Raw genomic sequence first — 21,918 nt, forward strand, 5'->3', positions numbered from 1 at the left:
ACCATTCAAGTCATCCTCTGCAGCCAAGAACTGTCCTGGAGAACAAGTTTAAGATGTGAGAAACTATTCAATAGTCTGCCAAAACTGACAGTTTGGGTGGCTAATCTCGTGTCTTGGCAGGCAGCGATCCCAGCTTGAGACTCCTCAGAGCAGGAATTCGACTGAAGTGTCATTCGATGGCCGAATGGAGTTTCTACATAAATTGGAGTGCCTGTGATAATTGTGAAATACTGGGCTCAGTTACATCTCTAGATGCAGTTCAAAATGTACATCACCCAAATATTTAATGAGCTGCAGAGTCAGTGGCTTTTAACATTCGGGCATAGACTTGTTGCTTGCAAACACATGAATGTCATTAGCTCTAAAGATCAACCTCAACCCAAGTGTTCAGCTATTCTTTCAACCTGACAGAAGACGAGAGAAACTGCAGGAGAGCTTTCACACTTTATTTTAGATAAATACAGGAGATCCTTGTTGCACTGTAGAGCTGTGAAGGAGGAAGAAATATGAGGAACAGGTTTTAACCATCAAGAAATGCCATGTTGTAATAGCCAAAAACCAGTGACCCACCTGAACCCTGCGAGTTTGGCTCGTCTCTTCCATCCATGTCAGTCTGAAGCTGACCGATGGAAATTTGGCCAAGGGTCAGAAGATGGATGCTTTACATGACCCCAGTGAGGTCCATGGTAATACCACCAGTAGTCGTTCCACGTAGGATTCATGTGGTAGTTGTAGTAGCCACTGTAAGGGTCGACATATCTCTGAGGATGGCGCGGCCTTGATGGGCGTTCCAGTCCATCTGGCTCTGGAAATGCAGAGTCCCGACCAGGGCGGCCTTCATCACGATGATGATATTCACGATGATGATGCTCGTTGGGGTGCGGCCTTGTATGGGCCGGCACATAAACTTGCGGTCTTTGGTGACCCAAATCATCTTCCTCAGGCCTGTGTTGATGTCCGCCGTGATGCTCCTGGCGGCGTGGAGAACCTCGTGAAAAGGGAACGGATAAGCTGAACTGGTAGCCCAGCTTGGAAGCGTCATGGCCATGGCGTCTGCCGGGATTATTAAAACTGTTGTCAATAATAAAGCCGCTTGGTCTGTACCGAGGAGGATTAGCACCATCACGAGACTGAGCAAAAGGAATCCTCAGGCTCAAGTCAAAGCTCCTGGGCTTGGCCACAAGGTGGTTTCTGTGTGCTTGAGGCTGGAGCGGATACGTTTCCATGGGTCTGTGGGCGGGAATATTGGAGCGTGGCTGATACAATCTCGGGGATTGGACTTGGACCTGATCGTGCACATTAGGGTTGATCTTTGGATCTGTCGGCCGCAGAGCCCTCATGTACTGGAAAGGACGAGGACTTCCATACACATCGTGTTCCCCTCTTCCACCCTGCCACGCTCTAGGCTGCACAGGACTTGTGGCTGAGAGAGAACATGGGTAAGAATACAGATTAAACCAAGCTATAAAAAAAAACAAAAAAAAACACCACATCTACAGTTTTTCAGTATACTGATGCACATTTATCTTAACAGGAGGAAAGTGACTTAAATTTGACAGAGGTCTTCTCTGAGTGGACCAAAATTTGTTTCCTAATCTGTAAGGCGGCAAGAAACGCAGATGATTGCAGCTAAAGAAACCTTTTTGCACAGACCCTGCCTCCCCTTTTTTAAATTCTTTATCTTCTTCACATCTATTTAGTACACAGGGGATCTGCCAGGCCTGGGAGCCGCTGCCAGTACCCTTTGAGGCCTTCCCCAAACCGCAGCTCAACTGGCCAAGCCATTCACCTTTACCTACTAAAACACTGTCAACCCTAAAATGACGACGTGGGCCAAGCAAGTGAAATTTTATTCTAGAATCAGTCATTTCAGTTTCTTCCCGAAAGTATTTACATAAACAGATATTTCCCTGTGTTTAAAACTTTACAAAGGGTTAGTTTTCAGTGCCATGAAGAGCATTTAGCTGTTTGTTACCATCTTTTCATTCAGTTGCAGTTTGGACTAGTGCGAGGCTCTCCACTTTTTGGTTTGGACCAGTCCTCAATTTACCATTTTCAGGTGGGCCAACATGCAGCCGTTTGTCTGCTGACAGGTATCAAACTGATGGAGCATAACCCCAGTGCTAGCCTCCCTACACTGGCTTCCTTACAGGATCCAAGTTGTGTTTTTTACATCATGAAAACGACCAAACCCCTCCTTACCTTCTTTTAGATGTGTTCTTGATCCAACACAGCTGATTCAAACGGTTAAATTACCTCCTCAGCATGCCTTGAAGTTCTCCAGAGGCCTGGTAATGAACTAATCACTTGATTCAGATGTGTTGACCCAGGGTGAAATCTAAAACCTGCAGGACACTGGCCATCGAGGCCTGGAGTTGGACACCCCTGCCTCCAAATACTGGATCTGCACAAACACTGGAACATCTTACGTTTCTAAAAGACACAGCTTTAATGGCCTCACTTCCAGCACATGTTGACCCAAACATCAATTTTTACAGCTTTGGTCACTGTTGCTGCAGATGTTTATCTTATTGTATCATTTTATATTTTTATTTTATTATTCTAAAAAATTATTTTATTATTGTTGTGCATTTTACACTTTAGTCTGTAAAGCACTTTGTTGGAAATGTGCTGCATACAAAACACCAAGAACCTTAACACGAGTCACCTTCAACTGGCGTTTTAGATGTTGTCAAGCCAGTTTAGATGAAGAAAACCTGGCTTTTTGGTTTGGTCTGGAATACTTTGTCCCACCACTGGATCTAATCAGCATTTCCAGTTTAACGTTGCTCTAGCATCAGAAACATTCAATTCTTTAGAGTCTTCTGGTGACATTTCTCAGTGTCTGATACATTTTATCCACTTCAATTCTCTGCTTCCAAAGCAAACCAAATTTAACCTGCTGATTTGGACATGACAGAACTTTAGCCCATTGGCTGCGTTGTCCTTACAAAGGTAGACTGCAGACCCATTTAGTGGCATTAACAGTCAGCTTTCAAAGACTTCTAATGTATTAATTATGTGCGCTAGAATATTAGCTGTTTCCAAGGTTGTTTTGTCTCCTGTTTAGTACCCACTGAAGGCCTTCATACTTTCCCCAATAATCTTGAATCTAAAGGAATGATTAAGTGTTTTCTAAAGAGATGCTCCAGGTTCTGCGTGCAGGCATGACTTTGCTGGACTCTTCAGGTAAGGCAGTAAGTTGTTATAGTTTTTTAACTGTGGAGCAGGTTGTTTCAGCACAGGCTGAAAATGTTATTTGCTACAGGCTTTGGACAAAATTCATAACAACAAGATGCAAGTAAGGCTCACCTCCTGGAAAAGCTGAGGAGTAGTCCACATCACTCAAAACATAAAGCAGTAAAAACCTGTCAAACAGCACAAATACAGTAAAGATAAAACCAGACAAAGGTCCACATTTGAGTACAGGAAGTGTAGATCATGAAAGCACATTTAAACGTGGTACCTTGCAATGAGGAACCGAGCAGCCATGACTGCTGCAGCTGCACTCGCTGTGTCCTCACAAACCCTCCAACCAGACTGTGCACGCAGTGGTGCCCTGTCAGCTACTCCAGCCAAACACCAGTGTGCTTCTGAGTCAAGTGTTCAGGACATGCTGCTGTCTTTATAGGTCCTTCCTACTGCAGGTGTTTCCAATTATCCTGTTTTAATGAGAAGTTGAACTGAGGTACCCAACAGGTCAACTTCCCTCCCCCATACACGTGTGAGGGAGAGAGAAGAAATTAGTGGCTATATTTAGCAACCTGAGGAATTTGTTTAGGACAGCAACACAGAATTACAAAATCTTTCATTTGAATATCTTCCCGTTACAGGATTGAAGGAGACAACGTAGTTATTTTTTCCTGCTATTTTCCCACCCACGCTCCAGTAGGTGGCAGTAATGTGGCTTTAAGTTGGTTTACCAGCTGCCATTAGGCTTCAAAGAAGAAGAGCCTTCACGCTATGGACTTTATTATTTCTTATCCCAGTACAGTACCTTTATTTATCCAGGTAAAAACATCTAATTAAGATTAAAAATCCAATTTCAAACAGAGACGTGGCATCGTGGCAGAAAGAGTATTTATATTATATTTCTTTGTATTTATAGCATTTTCAAAAATGTTACCCCACGAGTTCAGATGGTACGAATCATTGACACTGAATCTCCCACATGGTTTTGTTTGGTCAGCATTACAAACGCCGAGCGTTCCCTCTGCACCGGGTCACAGGGTCGACCTCCTGATGCTCTCGTCCACTCAGTGCTGCTTGATGTTGTGACATAAACATAAAAAAATCACAAAGAAAGAACAATACAGTATCCTCAACTGCACCAAAGAGTAAAACAGTGAAATGTGGATTATTAAACATTAGGTCTCTCTCCTCCAAGTGCCTGTTAGTACATGAGTTAATAATTGATCAACAAATCGATTTACTCTGCCTGACAGAAACCTGGTTGCAGCGGGATGATTATGTTAGTTTAAATGAATCAACACCCCCGAGTCATTCTAACTACCAGAAACCTCGAAGCACAGGCTGAGGGGGAGGTGTGGCAGCAATTTTCCACACCAGCTTATTAATCAACCAAAGACCCAGACAGACTTTTAATTCATTTGAAAGCCTGATGCTTAGCCTCGTCCACCCCAGCTGTAAAACTCAGAAACCAGTCTGACTTGTTATCATCTATCGTCCACCTGGGCCTTACACAGAGTTTTCTGTGTAGTTTCTGTGTAGCCTAAAGCAGATAACTTGTAAGTTGGAGAGGAAATGGCGCGTCACAAATTTAGAAGATCATCATTTAGCCTGGAGAAACTGTTTGTTGCTTTATGAGAAAGCCGTCTGTAAAGCCAGAACATCTTACTATTCATCACTGATTGAAGAAAATAAGAACAACCCCAGGTTTCTCTTCAGCACTGTAGCCAGGCTGACAAAAAGTCAGAGCTCTTTTGAGCAGTGTTGGTCAACTTTCTTGAAAAAAGTAATCAGTAACTAATTACTGATTACTTCCCCCCAAAAGTAATCCAGTTACTTTACGGATTACTTATTTTCAAAAGTAATTAATTACTTAGTTACTTAGTTACTTTTTAAAAACACGAATTACAACCTGAATGGGTGATAAAGCAAGAGAATTTTCAGCCCAATTCTACTTTTTCTGCATAATCCATCATACAAAATGTAAACAAATGGAAAAGTCTGTTTTTAAAACTTGTTTTATCAATTTTAATCTTTTAACTTTATGCATCAAGCAAAAATGAAATTATATGCTACATTCTCTGACTGGAAGAAATTTGTTTAACATTTAAACCTATTTTCTGCACATTCCAGCACATAAAATAAAATATTTTTTTGTGTTTACACACAAATAGATGCAAGTGAAACACAGCAGAAAATATATAAAATCAAAGACTAGCGGTCCTGTTGCTCTAGGAGTGGGGCAGGCAGAGATTTGCCCTGGTGCAGGTGTGCCGCAGCGGTCAGTTGAAGAATCCGCGAGTTTCTCTGTGAATTTCCCATTACGTCGTTGCGCACTTGGTGCTTGCTCGTAAGTTTAGGGTTTTTTTCGCTGTAGAAAGAAGTTTTCTTCCCACGCCGGAACGAACGCTAATGTTTTTGTCACTTTTTATGGAACCAAACTCAAAGTAAGGTCAGTACTTCCACGCTTTAAATGCACACAGCTGTTGTCACGAATGTCACATTCGCTTACGTCACTGTCATGAGACATTCTCGCAAAAAACTCACAGTTTTAGTAACGCAGCATTCCTACGGGAAAGTAACTGTAATCTAATTACCGTTTTTGCAATAGTAATCCCTTACTTTACTCGTTAGTTGAAAAAAGTAATCGGATTACAGTAATGTGTTTGTTGAGCCAACTATCCCTTTAACGTTAACAAGTAATGACTTCATTAACATCTTCACAAATAAAATTTTAACAATTAGAGAAAAAATTACCCATAATCATCCCACAGATGCAACATTTAGAGTCTTTTTCTCCAATTGATATTTCTGAGTTAGCTAATTATAGGCCAATCTACAACTTTCCTTTCATATCAAACATCCTTGAAAGAGTAGTTGTCAAACGGCTAACAGATCATCTGCAGAGGAATGGTTTATTTGAAGAGTTTCAGTCAGGTTTCAGAGCTCATCACAGCACAGAAACAGCTTTAGTGAAGGTTACAAATTATCTTCTTATGGCCTCTGACAGTGGACTCATCTCTGTGCTTGTCCTGCTAGACCTCAGTGCAGCGTTCGATACTGTCGACCATAATATCCTATTAGAGCGATTAGAACATGCTGTAGGTATTACAGGTACTGCACTGCAGTGGTTTGTATCATATCTATCTAATAGACTCCAGTTTGTGCATGTAAATGGAGAGTCCTCTTCACACACTGAGGTCAATTATGGAGTTCCACAGGGTTCAGTGCTAGGACCAATTCTGTTTACACTATACATGCTTCCCTTAGGCAGCATCATTAGAAGACATAGCATACATTTACACTGCTATGCAGATGACACCCAGCTCTATCTGTCCATGAAGCCAGATAACACACACCAATGAGTTAAACTGCAGGAATGTGTTAAAGACATAAAGACCTGGATGGCTGCTAATTTTTTGCTTCTTAATTCAGATCAAACTGAGGTTATTGTACTCTGCCCTGAAAATCTTAGAAATATGGTATCTAACCAGATTCTTACTCTGGATGGCATTACCTTGGCCTCCAGTAACACTGAGGAACCTTGGTGTCATTTTAGAAATATCCTGTCTCAGAGTGACGCTGAAAAACTAGTTCATGCATTTATTATTTCTACACTGGACGACTGTAATTCATTATTATTATGAAGTCCTAAAAACTCCCTGAAAAGCCTTCAGCTGATCCAAAATGCTGCAGCAAGAGTCCTGACAGGGACTAGAAAGAGAGAGCAGATTTCTCTTTTGTTGGCTTCCCTTCATTGGCTTAAATAAATAATCAGGCCCCATCTTATCTTAATGACCTTGTAGTACCATATCACCCTACTAGAGCACTTCGCTCTCACACTGCAGGCCTACTTGTTGTTCCTAGAGTATTTAAAAGTAGAATGGGAGGCAGAGCCTTCAGTTTTCAGGCCCCTCTTCTGTGGAACCAGCTTCCAGTTTGGATTCAGGAGACAGACACCATCTCTACTTTCAAGATTAGGCTTCAAACTTTCCTTTTTGCTAAAGCATATAGTTAGGGCTGGACCAGGTGACCCTGAATCCTCAGTTATGCTGCAATAGATGTAGACTGCTGGGGGATTCCCATGATGCATTGGTTGATAGTTCTTCACTCACTATGTGTTAATACACCTCCTTGAATCATACTTGTCATTAATCTCTGTCTCTCTTCCACAGCATGTCTTTATCCTGTCATCCTTCTATTCTTATCTTACCAGTTATAAAAGTGAGGGAGTTGGACCCATTCTAGCTGTAATAAGGCAAGACTACTCACTCTGGCATCCACACCCAACACCAATATAGAATCACTATTTAAACACAGAAACAGCAGGCCCTGATGTAAGATCAAACACTGCATTTCTTACTACAGAGGTGACAACATTCCCGGCAAAGCAGCCTGCTTGTGGTCAAATATCTTTGTAGAAGGCAATATACAGAAGTGCGATAAAATGTTAAAGATTTCTAAAACTATTATTGGACATTTTAGAAAATATAAGTGAATACCAAGTTATTTTTGCCCTAAAGGGACTCGAGATGTATGAGTAAAAGTATAAAAATATAAATGACATCAGATGCAAGAAGGAAATTGTGTATTTATTTGCATGGTGAGTTACAGTCTTGGCAGAAATGCGCTCCAAAAGTAAAATAACCTTTGTGCACAGATTGAACAGAGTTGACACTGAGTTAGTTCCTGTGTAAAGAAGCCTGTTGCAGAGTTGGTGCCATATTTAAGGTAGGCCATTCTGATCCAGCTATTGCTGAACTGGACTGTGGCTTAACACGACCTGGCTCAAAGGTTCGTTGCCGAGGTGGTGCCAAGTTTAAGGCAGGCCATTCTGATCCAGCAAGGGTTGAGCTTGATTGAGGCTTTAGACCAGCTGCCTCGAAGGTTTGTTGCCGGGGTGGTGCTAAATCGAAGACAGGCCATTCTGATCCAGCTATTGCTGAACTTGCTTGAGGCTTAAGATGACCTGCCTCAAAGGATTGTTGCCGGGGAGGTGCCAAGTTCAAGGCAGGCCATTCTGATCCACCAAGGGTTGAAATTGATTGAGGTCTAAGATAACCTGGTTCATGTGTCTGTTGCTGTGTTGCTGCAGAGTTAAAGAAAGGCCATTCTGATCCAGTTATTGGTGAATTTGACTGGGGCTTAACACGACTTGGCTCAAAAGTCTGTTGTGGTGTTGTTTCAAAGTTGAAGAAAGGCCTTTCTGTTTCATGCAGAGTGGAGCTTTGTGGTTTAACATGAACTGGCTCATAAGTCTGCTCCTGTGTTTGAAAATGTAGAAAAGGTCTTTCTGATCCAGTAAGAGTTGAACTTGATTGTGTTTCGATGGAATATGGTTTATAAGCCGGTTCCTGTGTTTCTGAGTAACTACTACCAGCAGAGTTTAAGAAAGGTTGCCTTGATTGTGGCATTTCCTGCTTTATGTTACCGTAATTGACAAACTCTGTGTTCTCTGGATTTTCTTGATTTACTGAACTGTCAACATAGCTGGTCATTGGGATATTGGGATATTGAGAGACAGATGAAGAGGCAACAGATAAGTCGATTTGAAAGCCTGGTTTAGAGACAGGAGCGGTATCATTTCCACCATCATGTCCTTCACTGGCCAAATCTCCCCCTTCATGTCTGACCGAAAGATCAAAATATGGAATGCTCAGACTAAATTCGTAGCTTTTGGGTTTGGGTGACAGATATTTCTTCTGTGGTGGAGGCTGGGGTAGAACAGTCTCCTTTGGCCATTTGGTGGCAACATTAGATCGTGGCTGCAAGGGGTTTGCAGGCTTGAGGTTTGAGGCTTTTTGGTACACTATGGGATGGTTTTGTTTACAGATATGGAAAGGGGCCATCATTAAACGTCCCTGCTTTTCCAATGTTTTGTCCTGGGCACTGATGTAGTAGAAAGGATGACAGTTCTCATAGTTGTAGGCTTCTTCCTCTCCTTCACTTTGCCACACTCTCGGTTGCACAAAACTTCTGGCTATGAAAGAAAACAGGTGAAGGTTAATGTAAATATTACATTGTAATTTGTAATTTCTGCAAGATTACATGGCAAGACCACTGACCAAGATGGCTGACCAAGATGGCAGCAGCATGTCTCCTTGTTGAATGTCTGCTTTGAATTTGTTGGGTATTTTTCTGTTTTTACTATTTTAAATGGATTCTAGTGTTTTTCCAACAAGGTATTTTAAGGGTATTTTAAACTATTCTGTTAGTTCTTGGAAAGTGGCCCATTTTGGGAGCCTCTGCTACTACCAGAAACCGTCTGCACCACACCGGGGCCTGTGCTGCTGGCTGGACCTATCGACAGCACACTAAGCCATCTGCTAGCAAGCAGAAGCCAAGCAGATGCCAGAAGCCATCTGCTAGCAAGCCACCAGGACATGAGCTTCTGGCTGGAGCCTTACCTGCCATCCTAGGTCTTTGCAGCCTGATGATACATTTAATTCAGTATCAACAATAGTCGTGTGTTTTGGATAATTACTTTTTAAAATAACTTTGCTTATTGGCTGTGGGGGACTTTGGGACACTGAATTTTTCTAAGTCAAGCACATTTAACATGATCCCAGATCTATATCATCACTGCTGCTGTACATCCTGTACGATCTCCAATGTATTTGGAATAGGACACGGATTTTTCATTTGATCTACACAAAGATTTACCTCATCTTCAAAACCTTTTTGTTTTGTATGATTACAAAGTTAAGAAAAATTCTGCTTAGTTTCAACATTTCACAAGTCAAACTCAAAGTCTCAAAGCAGAGACTTCTGATTGTCTTAATACTGCTCTTATCTGGTGATGTTCAACCTAGACCAGGCCCTGAGCTGCAATGCAGTCAAACACCATCTGAATTTAAATCCTCACCTCGGCTGAAGATTATTCATCTTAATGTGTGCAGTTTGATAACCAGGATGGATATGATCACAATTTGGGATAAATTAAGTTTCTTCCTGTTAAAAGGGAGTTTTTCTTTCCTATATGAATAAAGTTGAATTGAATCAAATTCCCTCAGTATGAAAATCAACTTTTGTTATCCCTCTACTAAAAGTGGGCGACCCAGCAGTTTTTACTAATTATAGACCAATATCTAATCTGTCCTGTGCCACAGTTCTTGAAGCTCGTGTGTGCGAGCAGTTAGTTTCTACACACCAATGCTGTTTTATCTGATCAATCAGGCTTTAGAGGAAGAAAATAAATAAATCACAGTACCATCACAGCTGCAGTGAAAGTGGCAAATAATATTACTGTTGCACTTGATAAGAAACAACACTGTGCGTCCCTTTCTATTAATTTGTCAAACATATTAGACACTGTTGATCATTGTATTTTAAAACTTAGACTCCTCCAGTCAGGACTCAGAGCAGTGGCATGGTTCTCAAACTGTCTCAGTGATATGTCTCAGTGCATTAAATCTGATGGTCTGAATTTGTTACAGTGCACAACGGAGTGCCACAGCGCTCACCTTCAAACCACATGTAGAGAATCTCGTGAAAAATCTGAAGTTAAAACAGATTTTATTTTCAAAATAAGTTGTTTTGCTTACAATATAAAGAATCTGCTTTTAAATGCAACATTTTTGCCTGTGCTGGGTTATGGAGATATCCTATACATGAATGCTTCTGCTCAATGTCTTCGAATGGTTGATAGTGAAGCATACTTCACTGAGGTTCATCACTAACCGTAAATCTCAGACTCAACACTGAGTTATACTCTCGGGTAGGATGGCCTGCTTCGGCAAGTCGGAGGAACTCTCATTTATACAGTTTTATATAACAGACATTTAACACCCTTGGCTTGGAACAAACTGCAGAACGACTGGAAAAACACTGAATTATTTCATAAAGCACTTAAGTGCTAACTAAGAATCCCTGAGGCCAAGTCCATAACATGCAATTGCTTCAATTAGATTGTCATTTTAACTGAATTTTTGTATTTTCCTTTGATTTTTAAAATTTTTTTTCTAATTTTATTCTTTTCATTTAATTTTGCATTTGTGTTGTTGCCGTCTGTGTTTAACAGTAATTTCTGTAACTGTGACTTGTAACTTGCTGCTGCCCATCCATGGAAAAGGTTTTTAATCTCAATGGGATCTTCCTGGTTAAATAAAGGTTAGAAAGAAGTAGTAAAATTTAGACATTAAAAATCTATTTTCAACACGTCTCTAGAATCTCAACAATCTAATTTGAATTAATGGACTTCATAATTCATGATTAGCAGCACAGAAACAGTTCCCGACTGCACCCAAGTGTTGTTACGGTGTTTTGCAAATGACAACAAAGGAGCGTGGTGACGAATAAACCGGCCTGACAGTTGGCTTAAAGAAGGCTCGTCTAGTTCCCTGTGAAACAATTTAAGCAGCATAAGATGAAGCACAGGACAACTCATTTTATACCAACTGCATTTCATATAGTGTGGAGACAGCATCTAGATCCAGTACACAAGAACTCCATAGCGTGAGAATGCTGCAAACATACCCTGAACACTGTCCTGTTTTAAGACCACATACATTTGAAAAGTTAATAGCATATATTTCTTATTAGACTCAGATTGTAAAAATTACATTTCAGGACTGAAGAAGAGTGCCACCTCGAGACCCCTTTATAGACATTCCCCTGCATTTGCAAATTGTTATGGCTCTTTGTTGATTTGTGCAGGGTTGGAAAAAAAAAAAAGAAACAGGACATAGGTCAGATTTCTTATGGAGATTTCTTACATCACTATACATATTAAAGCACACTTTAATAACCGCGGTTTGGTTGAGAGCTGCTAGAATATTCTAGAATTTTAGAGCCATCTTGTGCCTGTAAGTCTGCAGATGAAGCCAACGTGAATGAAGCAGTGCAGTTTCCCTAAAACACCACCCTGAATTGTCAATGCTGTGTATCAGATCGTAGGCCTAGTGTTTGGTCTCACTTTAATTAGGGGAGCTGGTAAATTGTTGCTAACGAATCAAAGCTTAACAGGGTTTAATTTGCAGGACTCTTCAGTTATAGTAATACAGGTATTTTAACAAAGGCCCATTCTCTTGTTTACAAGAAGAGTTTTAGCCCCATTTCCAAACAGCAGGAGGTGAGTCAGGCTTACCTCTTGGAAAAGCTGAGGAGTAGTTCACCTCACTCAACAAACAGACCAGCAATAATCTGTTAAACAGTTACAAATACACAGTCAAGGTAGACCCAGACAAACATAGACTCAAGTAAATAAAATGGACCTAATAAAACCCATTTGGTTTCATATTTAATGTGTTACCTTGCAATTAGGAAGCCAGCAGCCATGACTGCTGCAGTCGCTGTGTCCTCACAGCTGCGAGCGCTGAGCTGGACTGTGCAGCACAGCTGCCCTGTCAGCCGTGGATCCAGAAAGCCCAACTTCCAGCTCCTCCAACCAAACACCCACGAGACTCAAAGTCGAGCATCCAAGCCACGCGGCTGTCTGTGTGTGTCTTTTCCATCTTCCTAATGAAAAGTTGGGCTGAAGCAAACTCTGCCTCACACAGGTGCAAACACTTGATGTGATTGGCCCGGCTGAGACGTTAGAATGATTGAATCTATGCCCCAGAGGGGATGTGGACAACAAGAACACATTTGATTTCAACTTCTGACCTGATTGTCTAAGTGCAGAGCTGTATTATAGTGGGGTTTTCTTTCTTTTATAATTTTATACACCTTGCACACATTTTTTTAAAGGCCTTGTATTGACATCAGGAGCCACAGTAAAAAACGATGATCCCATATTGAAGATAAATGTAGCCTCTGTGATGTCCCCCAACCCGTCTTGAACCCTTAAGTTCAGTATTTCTCACGACCAGCTCTTGGTGTTTGGAAACTGAACGTGATCAGTGAGGGTTGGATCTGGCTGATTCACTGCTCACTCACGTGGTTGAGAAACCTGAAGGGTTGGTTTCTCATAAACCTTTAAATAATGTGATTATCTTTATGACATTTACATATAAAAACTGCTAGTCATGCTTCACGCTGAAGTAAGAAAACACAAATAAAGGGAGTAAAAGTTTTTCAGTGTCAGGTAATTTCAAATGCAGCGTTTCTGTCAGCTCAACAAACATCAGCAAACACAGTGAGACTGTGACACAGCGTGCTGCAGCTGAAGGCCCAGCTGTTGTATTTCACAGGGAGACAAAAGAAAGAGAGCTAACTTCACTCACAGATGGAGAAAGATAAGAAAGACAGGACAGGAGAGGAAGAAGAGATGTTATCATTAACCTCTGCTCAGTGGGATTTGATCAACTGCAAATGTAAAGCCTCGTGGTTTTCAATGAGATACCGATCTGTACATGTGACATCGTGTTTCTTCATACTGTGAAACGTGCGGAAAAACAAACTGTCAGTGTAGAGGATGGAATAGTACAACTCATAAAACACCTGCTGACATCTTGTTAAATTCGGTTGTGTAAATCCACAAAGAGCAGTAAACCTCAGAGCAGCAGTAGCCCAGATCAGCTGATCACAGCCTGTACACAAAGAACATCTTATTTTTCTTTCATTTTCCTTCTTTAACTCATTTTCTACTTGGCTCAAAAGTCTATTGCAGTGTGGTTTCACAGTTGAAGAAAGGCCTTCTGTTTCATGCAGAGTGGGACTTTGTGGTTTTACATGACCTGGCTCATGAGTCTGCTCCTGTGTTTCGGAGGCACTAGTTCAAGAAGAGTTGCCTTGATCCAATCATATCTGTACTGATGAAGAGGGAACAGATAAGTCGGTTTGACCTGGTTTGGGGACAGCAGGAGCATTTCTCCAGTGCCTTCAACACCATTCTTCCCTCGGTTCTGAAGGACAAGCTGGTGAACTCTGGAGTGGACCATCACCTCACTACCTGGATCCTGGACTACCTCACCGACCGACCACAGTATGTGAGGACTCAGGGCTGTGTGTCGGACAGGGTCGTCTGCAGTACGGGGGCCCCACAGGGAACGGTTCTGGCTCCGTTCCTCTTCACCATCTACACTGCAGACTTCTCCCACAATTCCACCCAGTGCTTCCTGCAGAAGTTCTCTGATGACTCTGCAATAGTCGGCCTCATCACTGATGGAGACGACAAGGAGTACAGAGGACTGACTCAAGACTTTGTGGACTGGTGCCAGCTGAACTACCTCCAGATCAACGCCAGTAAAACCAAGGAGCTGGTGGTAGACTTCCGCAGGCACAAGCATTCTCCACTGCAACCACTGAACATCCAGGGTATGGACATTGAGGCTGTGGACAGCTACAGGTACCTTGGTGTTCATCTGAACAACAGACTGGACTGGACTCATAACTCAGACGCCCTCTACAGGAAAGGGCAGAGCAGGCTGTACCTGCTGCGGAGACTCAGGTCGTTTGGGGTGGAGGGCCCACTCCTGAAGACCTTCTATGACTCTGTGGTGGCTTCTGCTATCTTTTATGGTGTGGTCTGCTGGGGCGGCAGCATCTCTGCTGGGGACAGGAAGAGACTGAACAGGGTGATCCGAAGGGCCAGCTCTGTTCTAGGATGCCCTCTGGACCCAGTGGAGGTGGTGAGTGACAGGAGAACGGCGGCTAAGCTGTCATCCCTGTTGGACAACATCTCCCACCCCATGCAGCAGACTGTGACAGCACTGAGCAGCTCCTTCAGTGGGAGACTGCGGCACCCACGGTGTGGGACGAAGAGATTTCACAGGTCTTTCCTCCCCACTGCTGTCAGACTCCATAATAAAGACTTTAACTGATCAAGCACACACATCCATACATATGCAATAATACTAAGTGCAATAATCCTTTCTGGCATCGTTGTATTTTTACTCAGTTGTATATAGTATTTGTATTTGTATTCTATTTTTATCTTATTGTATATTTATTTTATTTTATTCTACTGTATATAGTATTTTATTCTATTCTGTACAGCTGTGTACTGTATTTATTCTTATTGTATTCTAATTTTTGCCTCATAACTTTTGCACTGTCCACTTCCTGCTGTGACAAAACAAATTTCCCACGTGTGGGACTAATAAAGGTTATCTTATCTTATCTTATCATTTCCACCATCACGTCCTTCACTGGACAAATCCCCCTCTTCATTTCTGACCAAAAGATCAAAATAAGGAATTCTCAGACCAAATTCATAGCTTTTGGGCTTTGGGGATTGATATTTCTTCTGTGGTGGAGGCTGGAGTAGAACAGTCTCCTTTGGCCATTTGGTGGCAACATTAGATCGTGGCTGCAGTTAGAACAAAACAGTCAAGCTAAACAACTTTATTGATCTACAGTCCAAAACCAACATGAAAGAAGTGAACAGTAGTGAATGGAAGTTTTTCCTAAGTTCATTGTTAATTTGTTTGCTTTATAGCAGCTATAATCCTCTATAGCAAGAGATGAAAAATAATATTTATGGATGCTGTGGCCTTCAAGAGCAATCATGAGGGGAAATGTGTATAAAAGTCTTGCCATTCTCTTCTCTCTGCATTTAAAAGCTTCTCTGACACTGAGACACACCCACACACTGGTGGGAGGAGCCTCTTGTACCACTGAGGTTCAGATGTCATCAGCTTAATAAAATACTGTTTCAGTTGTTGGCTGAGATGTGGAAACCTTTGAAACAACCCATTGTAGACTACTGGCGTCAGTGCACCAAGCCATAAGAGCCCCACTGCTTTTTTTTTTTTTGATGTTCCAGGTAGATCTCACATTCTGGAGAAACCTGCTGCTCTCTGCAAAACAGAGCACCAACATACAATTCAATTTCTGCTCACCGGTTCCTTCAAACACATGTTTTAGGCGATTGCTCTTGCAGAGCACGTACCTGTCACCTAGTGGACGTTCATTGTGCCAGTGCACTGCTGCATTTTTCTAGTCTGTTGCACATTTCCTTTATGCTGTGATGCGTCACTGCTGTGCTTCAACCTCTTTAAAGAAACTTATTTGAAAAATGATGGACTTTGTGTTTTGTGCATTGCTATTGACTTTTGCAAACCTTGGAGGTTCAGCTTTTAACAAAACCCTCAAACACATCTTTACAGATGTTCTGCCACTCCCCCTACCATCAGCCCCACTGTCAGCCAGCACAGAATACTTGAAGTAGAACCATTTTACAGTTCTTCCACAATGATGCACTGGATTAAGGAGTAGCAATATTAAAATCTTATGACAGGCACTCGACTAAAGTTCCAAAACCATTTCAAGTTTGTATGCAAGCAACTACTGAAGGATGGAACGTCTGATTCACTCTCGGGGACTTTTAAATGGCAGCTCTAGTGAAAGTGAGGGCTAGAGTTGGCTCAAAGACGGGACACTTGATTTTGTGTCAAGCCTGCGATAATTGTGAAATACTGGGCTCAGTTGCATCTCTAGATGCAGTTCAAAATGTACATCACCCAAATATTTAGTGAGCTGCAGAGTCAGTGGCTTTTAATATTCGGGCATAGACTTGTTGCTTCTTGCTTGCAAACACATGAATGTCATTAGCTCTAAAGATCAACCTCAATCTAAATGTTCAGCTATTCTTTCAACCTGACAGAAGACGAGAGAAACTGCAGGAGAGCTTTCACACTTTATTTTAGATAAATACAGGAGATCCTTGTTGCACTGTAGAGCTGTGGAGGAGGAAGAAATATGAGGAACAGGTTTTAACCATCAAGAAATGCCATGTTGTAATATCCAAAAACCAGTGACCCACCTGAGCCCTGCGAGTTTGGCTCGTCTCTTCCATCCATGTCAGTCTGAAGCTGACCGATGGAAATTTGGCCAAGGGTCAGAAGATGGATGCTTTACATGACCCCAGTGAGGTCCATGGTAATACCACCAGTAGTCGTTCCACGTAGGATTCATGTGGGAGATGTAGTAGCCACTGTAAGGGTCGACATATCTCTGAGGATGGCGCGGCCTTGATGGGCGTTCCAGTCCATCTGGCTCCGGAAATGCAGAGACCCGACCAGGGCGGCCTTCGTCACGATGATGATGCTCACGATGATGATGCTCACGATGATGATGATGCTGCTGCTGCTCGTTGGGGTGCGGCCTTGTATGAGGCGGCACATAAACCTGCGGTCTTTGGTGACCCAAATCATCTTCCTCAGGCCTGTGTCGATGTCCGCCGTGATGTTCCTGGCGGCGTGGAGAACCTCGTGAAAAGGGAACGGATAAGCTGAACTGGTAGCCCAGCTTGGAAGCGTCATGGCCATGGCGTCTGCCGGGATTATTAAAACTGTTGTCAATAATAAAGCCGCTTGGTCCGTACCGAGGAGGATTAGCACCATCACGAGACTGAGCAAAAGGAATCCTCAGGCTCAAGTCAAAGCTCCTGGGCTTGGCCACAAGGTGGTTTCTGTGTGCTTGAGGCTGGAGCGGATACGTTTCCATGGGTCTGTGGGCGGGAATATTAGAGCGTGGCTGATACGAGCTCGGGGATTGGACTTGGACCTGATCGCGCACATTAGGGTTGATCTTTGGATCTGTCGGCCGCAGAGCCCTCATGTACTGGAAAGGACGAGGACTTCCATACACATCGTGTTCCCCTCTTCCACCCTGCCACGCTCTAGGCTGCACAGGACTTGTGGCTGAGAGAGAACATGGGTAAGAATACAGATTATCAGGTTGAAAACACATGTACATCTTCAGTTTCTCAGTATTGTTTGGATACAACTTCAGTCTTGAGTTTAAACCAGTGTCGTAGACCTTTGCATTCTTATACCTTTTTAACATCAGAGAAGAAATCGCTTAATTTGCTTGATCCACTCAGGCAAAGCATAATATTCATGCATTTTTATACCATCTACAGTTACAATTGTTCTTTTCCAAATTTAACAGGGAAGAACTTGACCTTTTAAAGTGATTACTGGAGTAAAAAGGTAATAAAACACCAGTGAAACAGCCAAGCTTACGATGACTGATTACAATGCGTCGTAAATGCAACCTGTAGAGTTTCCACCTCACTGAATGAAAGTCTGCTGTCACGTTAAAGCAGTGGAGCTCCAAGTGTGCAGCTGTCACATTAGAAATACAGAGCAAGGACGGCAGTGCAATTAACACATCAGTAGATTCGTTTTACTGCAATCTGTTTAAATACCTTTGACTGAATTAAGCCTGCTGATTTGGACATGAGGCATCACAACTTTACCCCAATATCTTTAAAGTCCTGAAAAAGTACACTGAGAGACGTTTAGTGACCAACAGCTTTATCATCTGAAGTGGGGAGTGAAAGAAAAGACTGCCTGGATAACATACTACACAACTTGCACCAGTGTAAATAATAAAAGGACACTCTTAAACCTCTCCTTTCACAGACTTGAATTATTGATATGCTCTCGATCATATTACAACTTTTACCAAGGCTACTGCATCTCTCGTGTACCTCGTGTGGAACTAACAGTGTCAAAAGGTGAAATGAACTATTTCCTGAAACATTGTACAGCTTAAGCTGCTGCACATACTGATCTCACGCATGGAGGTAAAACACGAGCAACTAGGGCTAATCTTTTAGGATAGTAAGCAGAGGTGGGACCAAGTCATTGTTTTGCAAGTCTCAAGTAAGTCTCAAGTCTTTATCCTCAAGTCTCAAGTCAAGTCTCAAGTAATGTCAGGCAAGTCAGAGTCGAGTCTCAAGTCACTGGTGTAAAAGTCCGAGTCAAGTCACAAGTCTGAAACTTTGAATTTCAAGTCCTTTCGAGTCTTTAAAAAAAAAAACAACGAAAAAATAATGTTGCAGTTATGCTAAATGTAAATATTAGACCATGTAATTTTAAATCTGTGTTTTTCTCAACACATGACAAAAGTGAACGTAGAAAATATACACAAATTGTGAAATTGCACCTCTTTAAAATGCAGCTCAATTAAACTTAGCTCCAAGAATAATTTTCACCGACAGTTCTGAGATAAGCTGCATGTCATTCTTGGATGCGGTTGTAGGACCAGCTTTAAAATCGCATGACAAAAATATCATACACATTAAAAAAAACTGTATCACCAACGTAGCCTGGAAAACATTTGCTAGTTAGATGAAGTCAGCTATCTCATCTTAGCATATTTATATGCATATTTATAATCATACGGTTCTTGGAGTGAGTGCATACACTCATGAAGTTTAGTAACTTCCGGTCACTGCAACAAGCCCAGGTACAGTTTACCGACGGATGGGTGCAGGACCTTGAAATGCACCGTGTAGAATGAAAGACCATCGTACGTATCATAAGTTTACCAGTCTCACAAACTGTCGTCATAAATACACATTCATTAACTGTTTATTAATAAGACCTTTGAGCTCAACGGTAATTAATTAGCAGTGGAAATAATTTCTGGTACCCATCACAGAAATGTAGCAGTGACAATAATATTGTATGCTGTAATCGTACTGGGCAATTAGTGATACAAAAAACCTGTTTTATCCTGTGAATAAAAGTATATGTTTTTGTCAATGTACCATAATAACAGAAGCGAAACGCAATATTGTGTCAGGACAATTCACTATTTATGCACAATAAATAAAGGAGCATAGCGCGACAATTTCTGTTCAGCGCCAGACTTGCTTGTAACCTATATCACTAATTATGTTATGAAAATGACGTATTAACTACTAAAAAACACTGACCTTCGTGTAAATGCTTGGAGCAGACTAACCTGTGAGCTGGAGGGTTCTGGGACGTTATATTTGATCTTTGAATGGCTGCAATCCAGTCGCCTCTTTGTTACTTCGGAAACATGGCTCGAACAATTTCTCTTCAACGACGTAATCCGATAACAACCGATCTCTTTACCCGTCGGCTTCCCGTGGCTGTCATGCGACCGGCTATTGCAGTTAATGATACAACAGCTTCTTGACATTTTTGTGTTTCTTTTTATCGCTGTGTGACTGATTTCAATTGAAAGCCTGCGTGCGCTACTACCGCTTGCCACGAGTTCCCAGAATCCTTTGCGGTTCTACCCGTGAATGACGTCACATTTTCAATCTCTATATAATATGCATGTTAAATTTTATATTTGGGGTAAAATATCAAGTCTTTTCAAGTAAACCGGTTCAAGTCCAATTCAAGTCCCAAGTCATTGGTGTAAAAGTCCAAGTCAAGTCACAAGTCTTAGAACATTTTTTCAAGTCAAGTCTAAAGTCATAAAATTAATGACTCGAGTCTGACTCGAGTCCAAGTCATGTGACTCGAGTCCACACCTCTGATAGTAAGTTACTGGCTTCATTTGTGGAAGAAGTGCTGTTAGTTATTTCACAGTCACCTGGCATTTGTGCTGTTCACAGAACCACAAGTCCATCGCTGGACCCCCGGTACACAGCTGTAGTAACCCCCGCTGACTTCTTTTACTGAGGTTATATTTATCAGTGTTTTATTTCCTGATGTTCTTATGTGTCCTACGTGTTTCAGTCGCCAATTCTGAATTATAACTAACATTAAAAACATGTTTAAGGAGGAGAGAGAGCAAATAAATCTGTTTAACATCTGATCTTTGGGTTTTTGTTCAGTAATCAGCGTGACCTGTGTATAAACGCATAAAAGAGATAACGTTGGTGTTTCCGTCATGTAGTAACTGCTGGCTTTAACTGTACAAAGGTTGTTCGACACTATGAAACACATACAGACTTCATGATGTTCGGCTAATATTTTTATTGTGAATATTAATCATGAGGGTAAACGGCCCTGTACACCACGCAGCGAGGTCAGCATATCCACGATATCCTCAGCTCCATGAGTTAACACAAAGTTTCCCAGCTGACTATCTAACTGCCAACTATTCCAGAGACGTGAAAATATACAGCATAAAGAAAAGTGTAAGAGACTCAGCAGCAGATTAGAATAACAGTTATACATTTAATAAATCACCAAATGAATCCAAGAAACGAGCAAACCTGTTCCGACAATTTGAGTTTGTAACTTTAACCTCAGCCAAACTGATTTGCTCAGTTGTAAATAAAACAGCGAAGTAAACGTGACCCGACAGACAGAACCTGAGTGAATGAAGTCATGCGTTTAACCACTGAGAGCTAAAACTAAGGTGAGGTTTCAAAGCTGTGTGCCGGTGATTGGACATCAGCCGCTGATGAAGCTGCTTCGCCTATAAAGTGCTCTGTAAGGAAACAAGCTCCAGCAGCTCTGGGAAAACACTATATTTACTTATCTTGTGCAGAAAAATGCGCTGACATTGCGTTATATCGAGTACCGGCTGCCCAGTTACTATCACCAGGTAACGTAGGCGTGTTTCTTGAATTAGCAGCAGGTGTTAAACAGCTGACTGATGAGGAGGAGGATGCATGCAGGTAAACTGAGGGTCTGCTGAGCTGATCGCTGGTTTCGTGAGAAAAATGTCAGCTCGTTCTTTATGCTCCTGAACCTGAGGAGCTTGTTTCTCCAGTCTCAGAACCATCTACTGATGTGGTGCCGACACAGGAGAATCTTGGTCCTCAACCTGAAGAGCTTGATTCTCCTGTCTCAGAACCGCTAGTACTCATCATCAGCGGTGATGCAGTCAGCCTCTCTGACCAGATCATATAGACCAGGGGTAGGCAACTCCAGGCCTCGAGTGCTGGTGTCCTGCAGGTTTTAGATGTATCCTTGAACCAACACAGCTGATTCAAATGGCTAAATTACCTCCTCAACATGTCTTGAAGTTCTCCAGGGGGCTGGTAATGAACTAATCATTTGATTCAGGTGTGTTGACCCAGGGTGAGATCTAAAAGACACCGGCCCTCGTAGTTTTAAACCTTGTGATCCACAAAACAGCATAACAGTAAAAGAAGAATTGACTGCGTTACAGTCAGTGCGG

At 42.0% G+C, this 21,918-nt stretch overlaps 3 protein-coding genes across 6 annotated transcripts; all 3 read right to left on the reverse strand.

Moving 5' to 3' along the window:
• Nucleotides 1-425: 425 nt before the first annotated feature.
• On the reverse strand, nucleotides 426-3,618 carry LOC113025070 (uncharacterized). Of its 3 annotated transcripts, none has more exons than XM_026172457.1 (4): nucleotides 3,467-3,618; nucleotides 3,313-3,368; nucleotides 605-1,423; nucleotides 426-487 (listed from the first exon to the last, which is right to left on the reverse strand). In XM_026172457.1, exons 1-3 carry the CDS (start codon nucleotides 3,490-3,492, stop codon nucleotides 609-611), a joined length of 897 nt encoding a protein of 298 aa, XP_026028242.1. In that variant the 5' UTR covers nucleotides 3,493-3,618; the 3' UTR covers nucleotides 426-487; nucleotides 605-608. The 3 variants fall into 3 exon arrangements, with proteins under 3 accessions (XP_026028242.1, XP_026028241.1, XP_026028243.1); XM_026172456.1 differs by having other exon boundaries at nucleotides 571-1,423; nucleotides 3,467-3,617; XM_026172458.1 differs by lacking the exon at nucleotides 426-487 and adding an exon at nucleotides 498-570.
• A 4,142-nt stretch (nucleotides 3,619-7,760) lies between these two features.
• Nucleotides 7,761-12,706, reverse strand: LOC113027211 (uncharacterized). The gene is made up of 3 exons (XM_026176833.1): nucleotides 12,440-12,706; nucleotides 12,275-12,330; nucleotides 7,761-9,169 (listed from the first exon to the last, which is right to left on the reverse strand). The coding sequence occupies exons 1-3, from the start codon at nucleotides 12,463-12,465 to the stop codon at nucleotides 7,872-7,874; spliced, it is 1,380 nt and encodes a 459-aa protein (XP_026032618.1). The 5' UTR covers nucleotides 12,466-12,706; the 3' UTR covers nucleotides 7,761-7,871.
• Nucleotides 12,707-16,689: 3,983 nt separating this feature from the next.
• LOC113027231 (polyadenylate-binding protein 1-B-like) lies at nucleotides 16,690-17,718 on the reverse strand. 2 transcript variants are annotated; one of them, XM_026176852.1, is made up of 2 exons: nucleotides 16,869-17,718; nucleotides 16,690-16,751 (listed from the first exon to the last, which is right to left on the reverse strand). In XM_026176852.1, exon 1 carries the CDS (start codon nucleotides 17,629-17,631, stop codon nucleotides 16,873-16,875), a length of 759 nt encoding a protein of 252 aa, XP_026032637.1. In that variant the 5' UTR covers nucleotides 17,632-17,718; the 3' UTR covers nucleotides 16,690-16,751; nucleotides 16,869-16,872. The 2 variants fall into 2 exon arrangements, with proteins under 2 accessions (XP_026032637.1, XP_026032638.1); XM_026176853.1 differs by lacking the exon at nucleotides 16,690-16,751 and adding an exon at nucleotides 16,816-16,834.
• Between the last annotated feature and the right edge of the window lie 4,200 nt (nucleotides 17,719-21,918).

Source organism: Astatotilapia calliptera, chromosome 7 (genome assembly GCF_900246225.1).
Source record: "Astatotilapia calliptera chromosome 7, fAstCal1.2, whole genome shotgun sequence".
Taxonomy (NCBI): Eukaryota; Metazoa; Chordata; class Actinopteri; order Cichliformes; family Cichlidae; genus Astatotilapia; species Astatotilapia calliptera.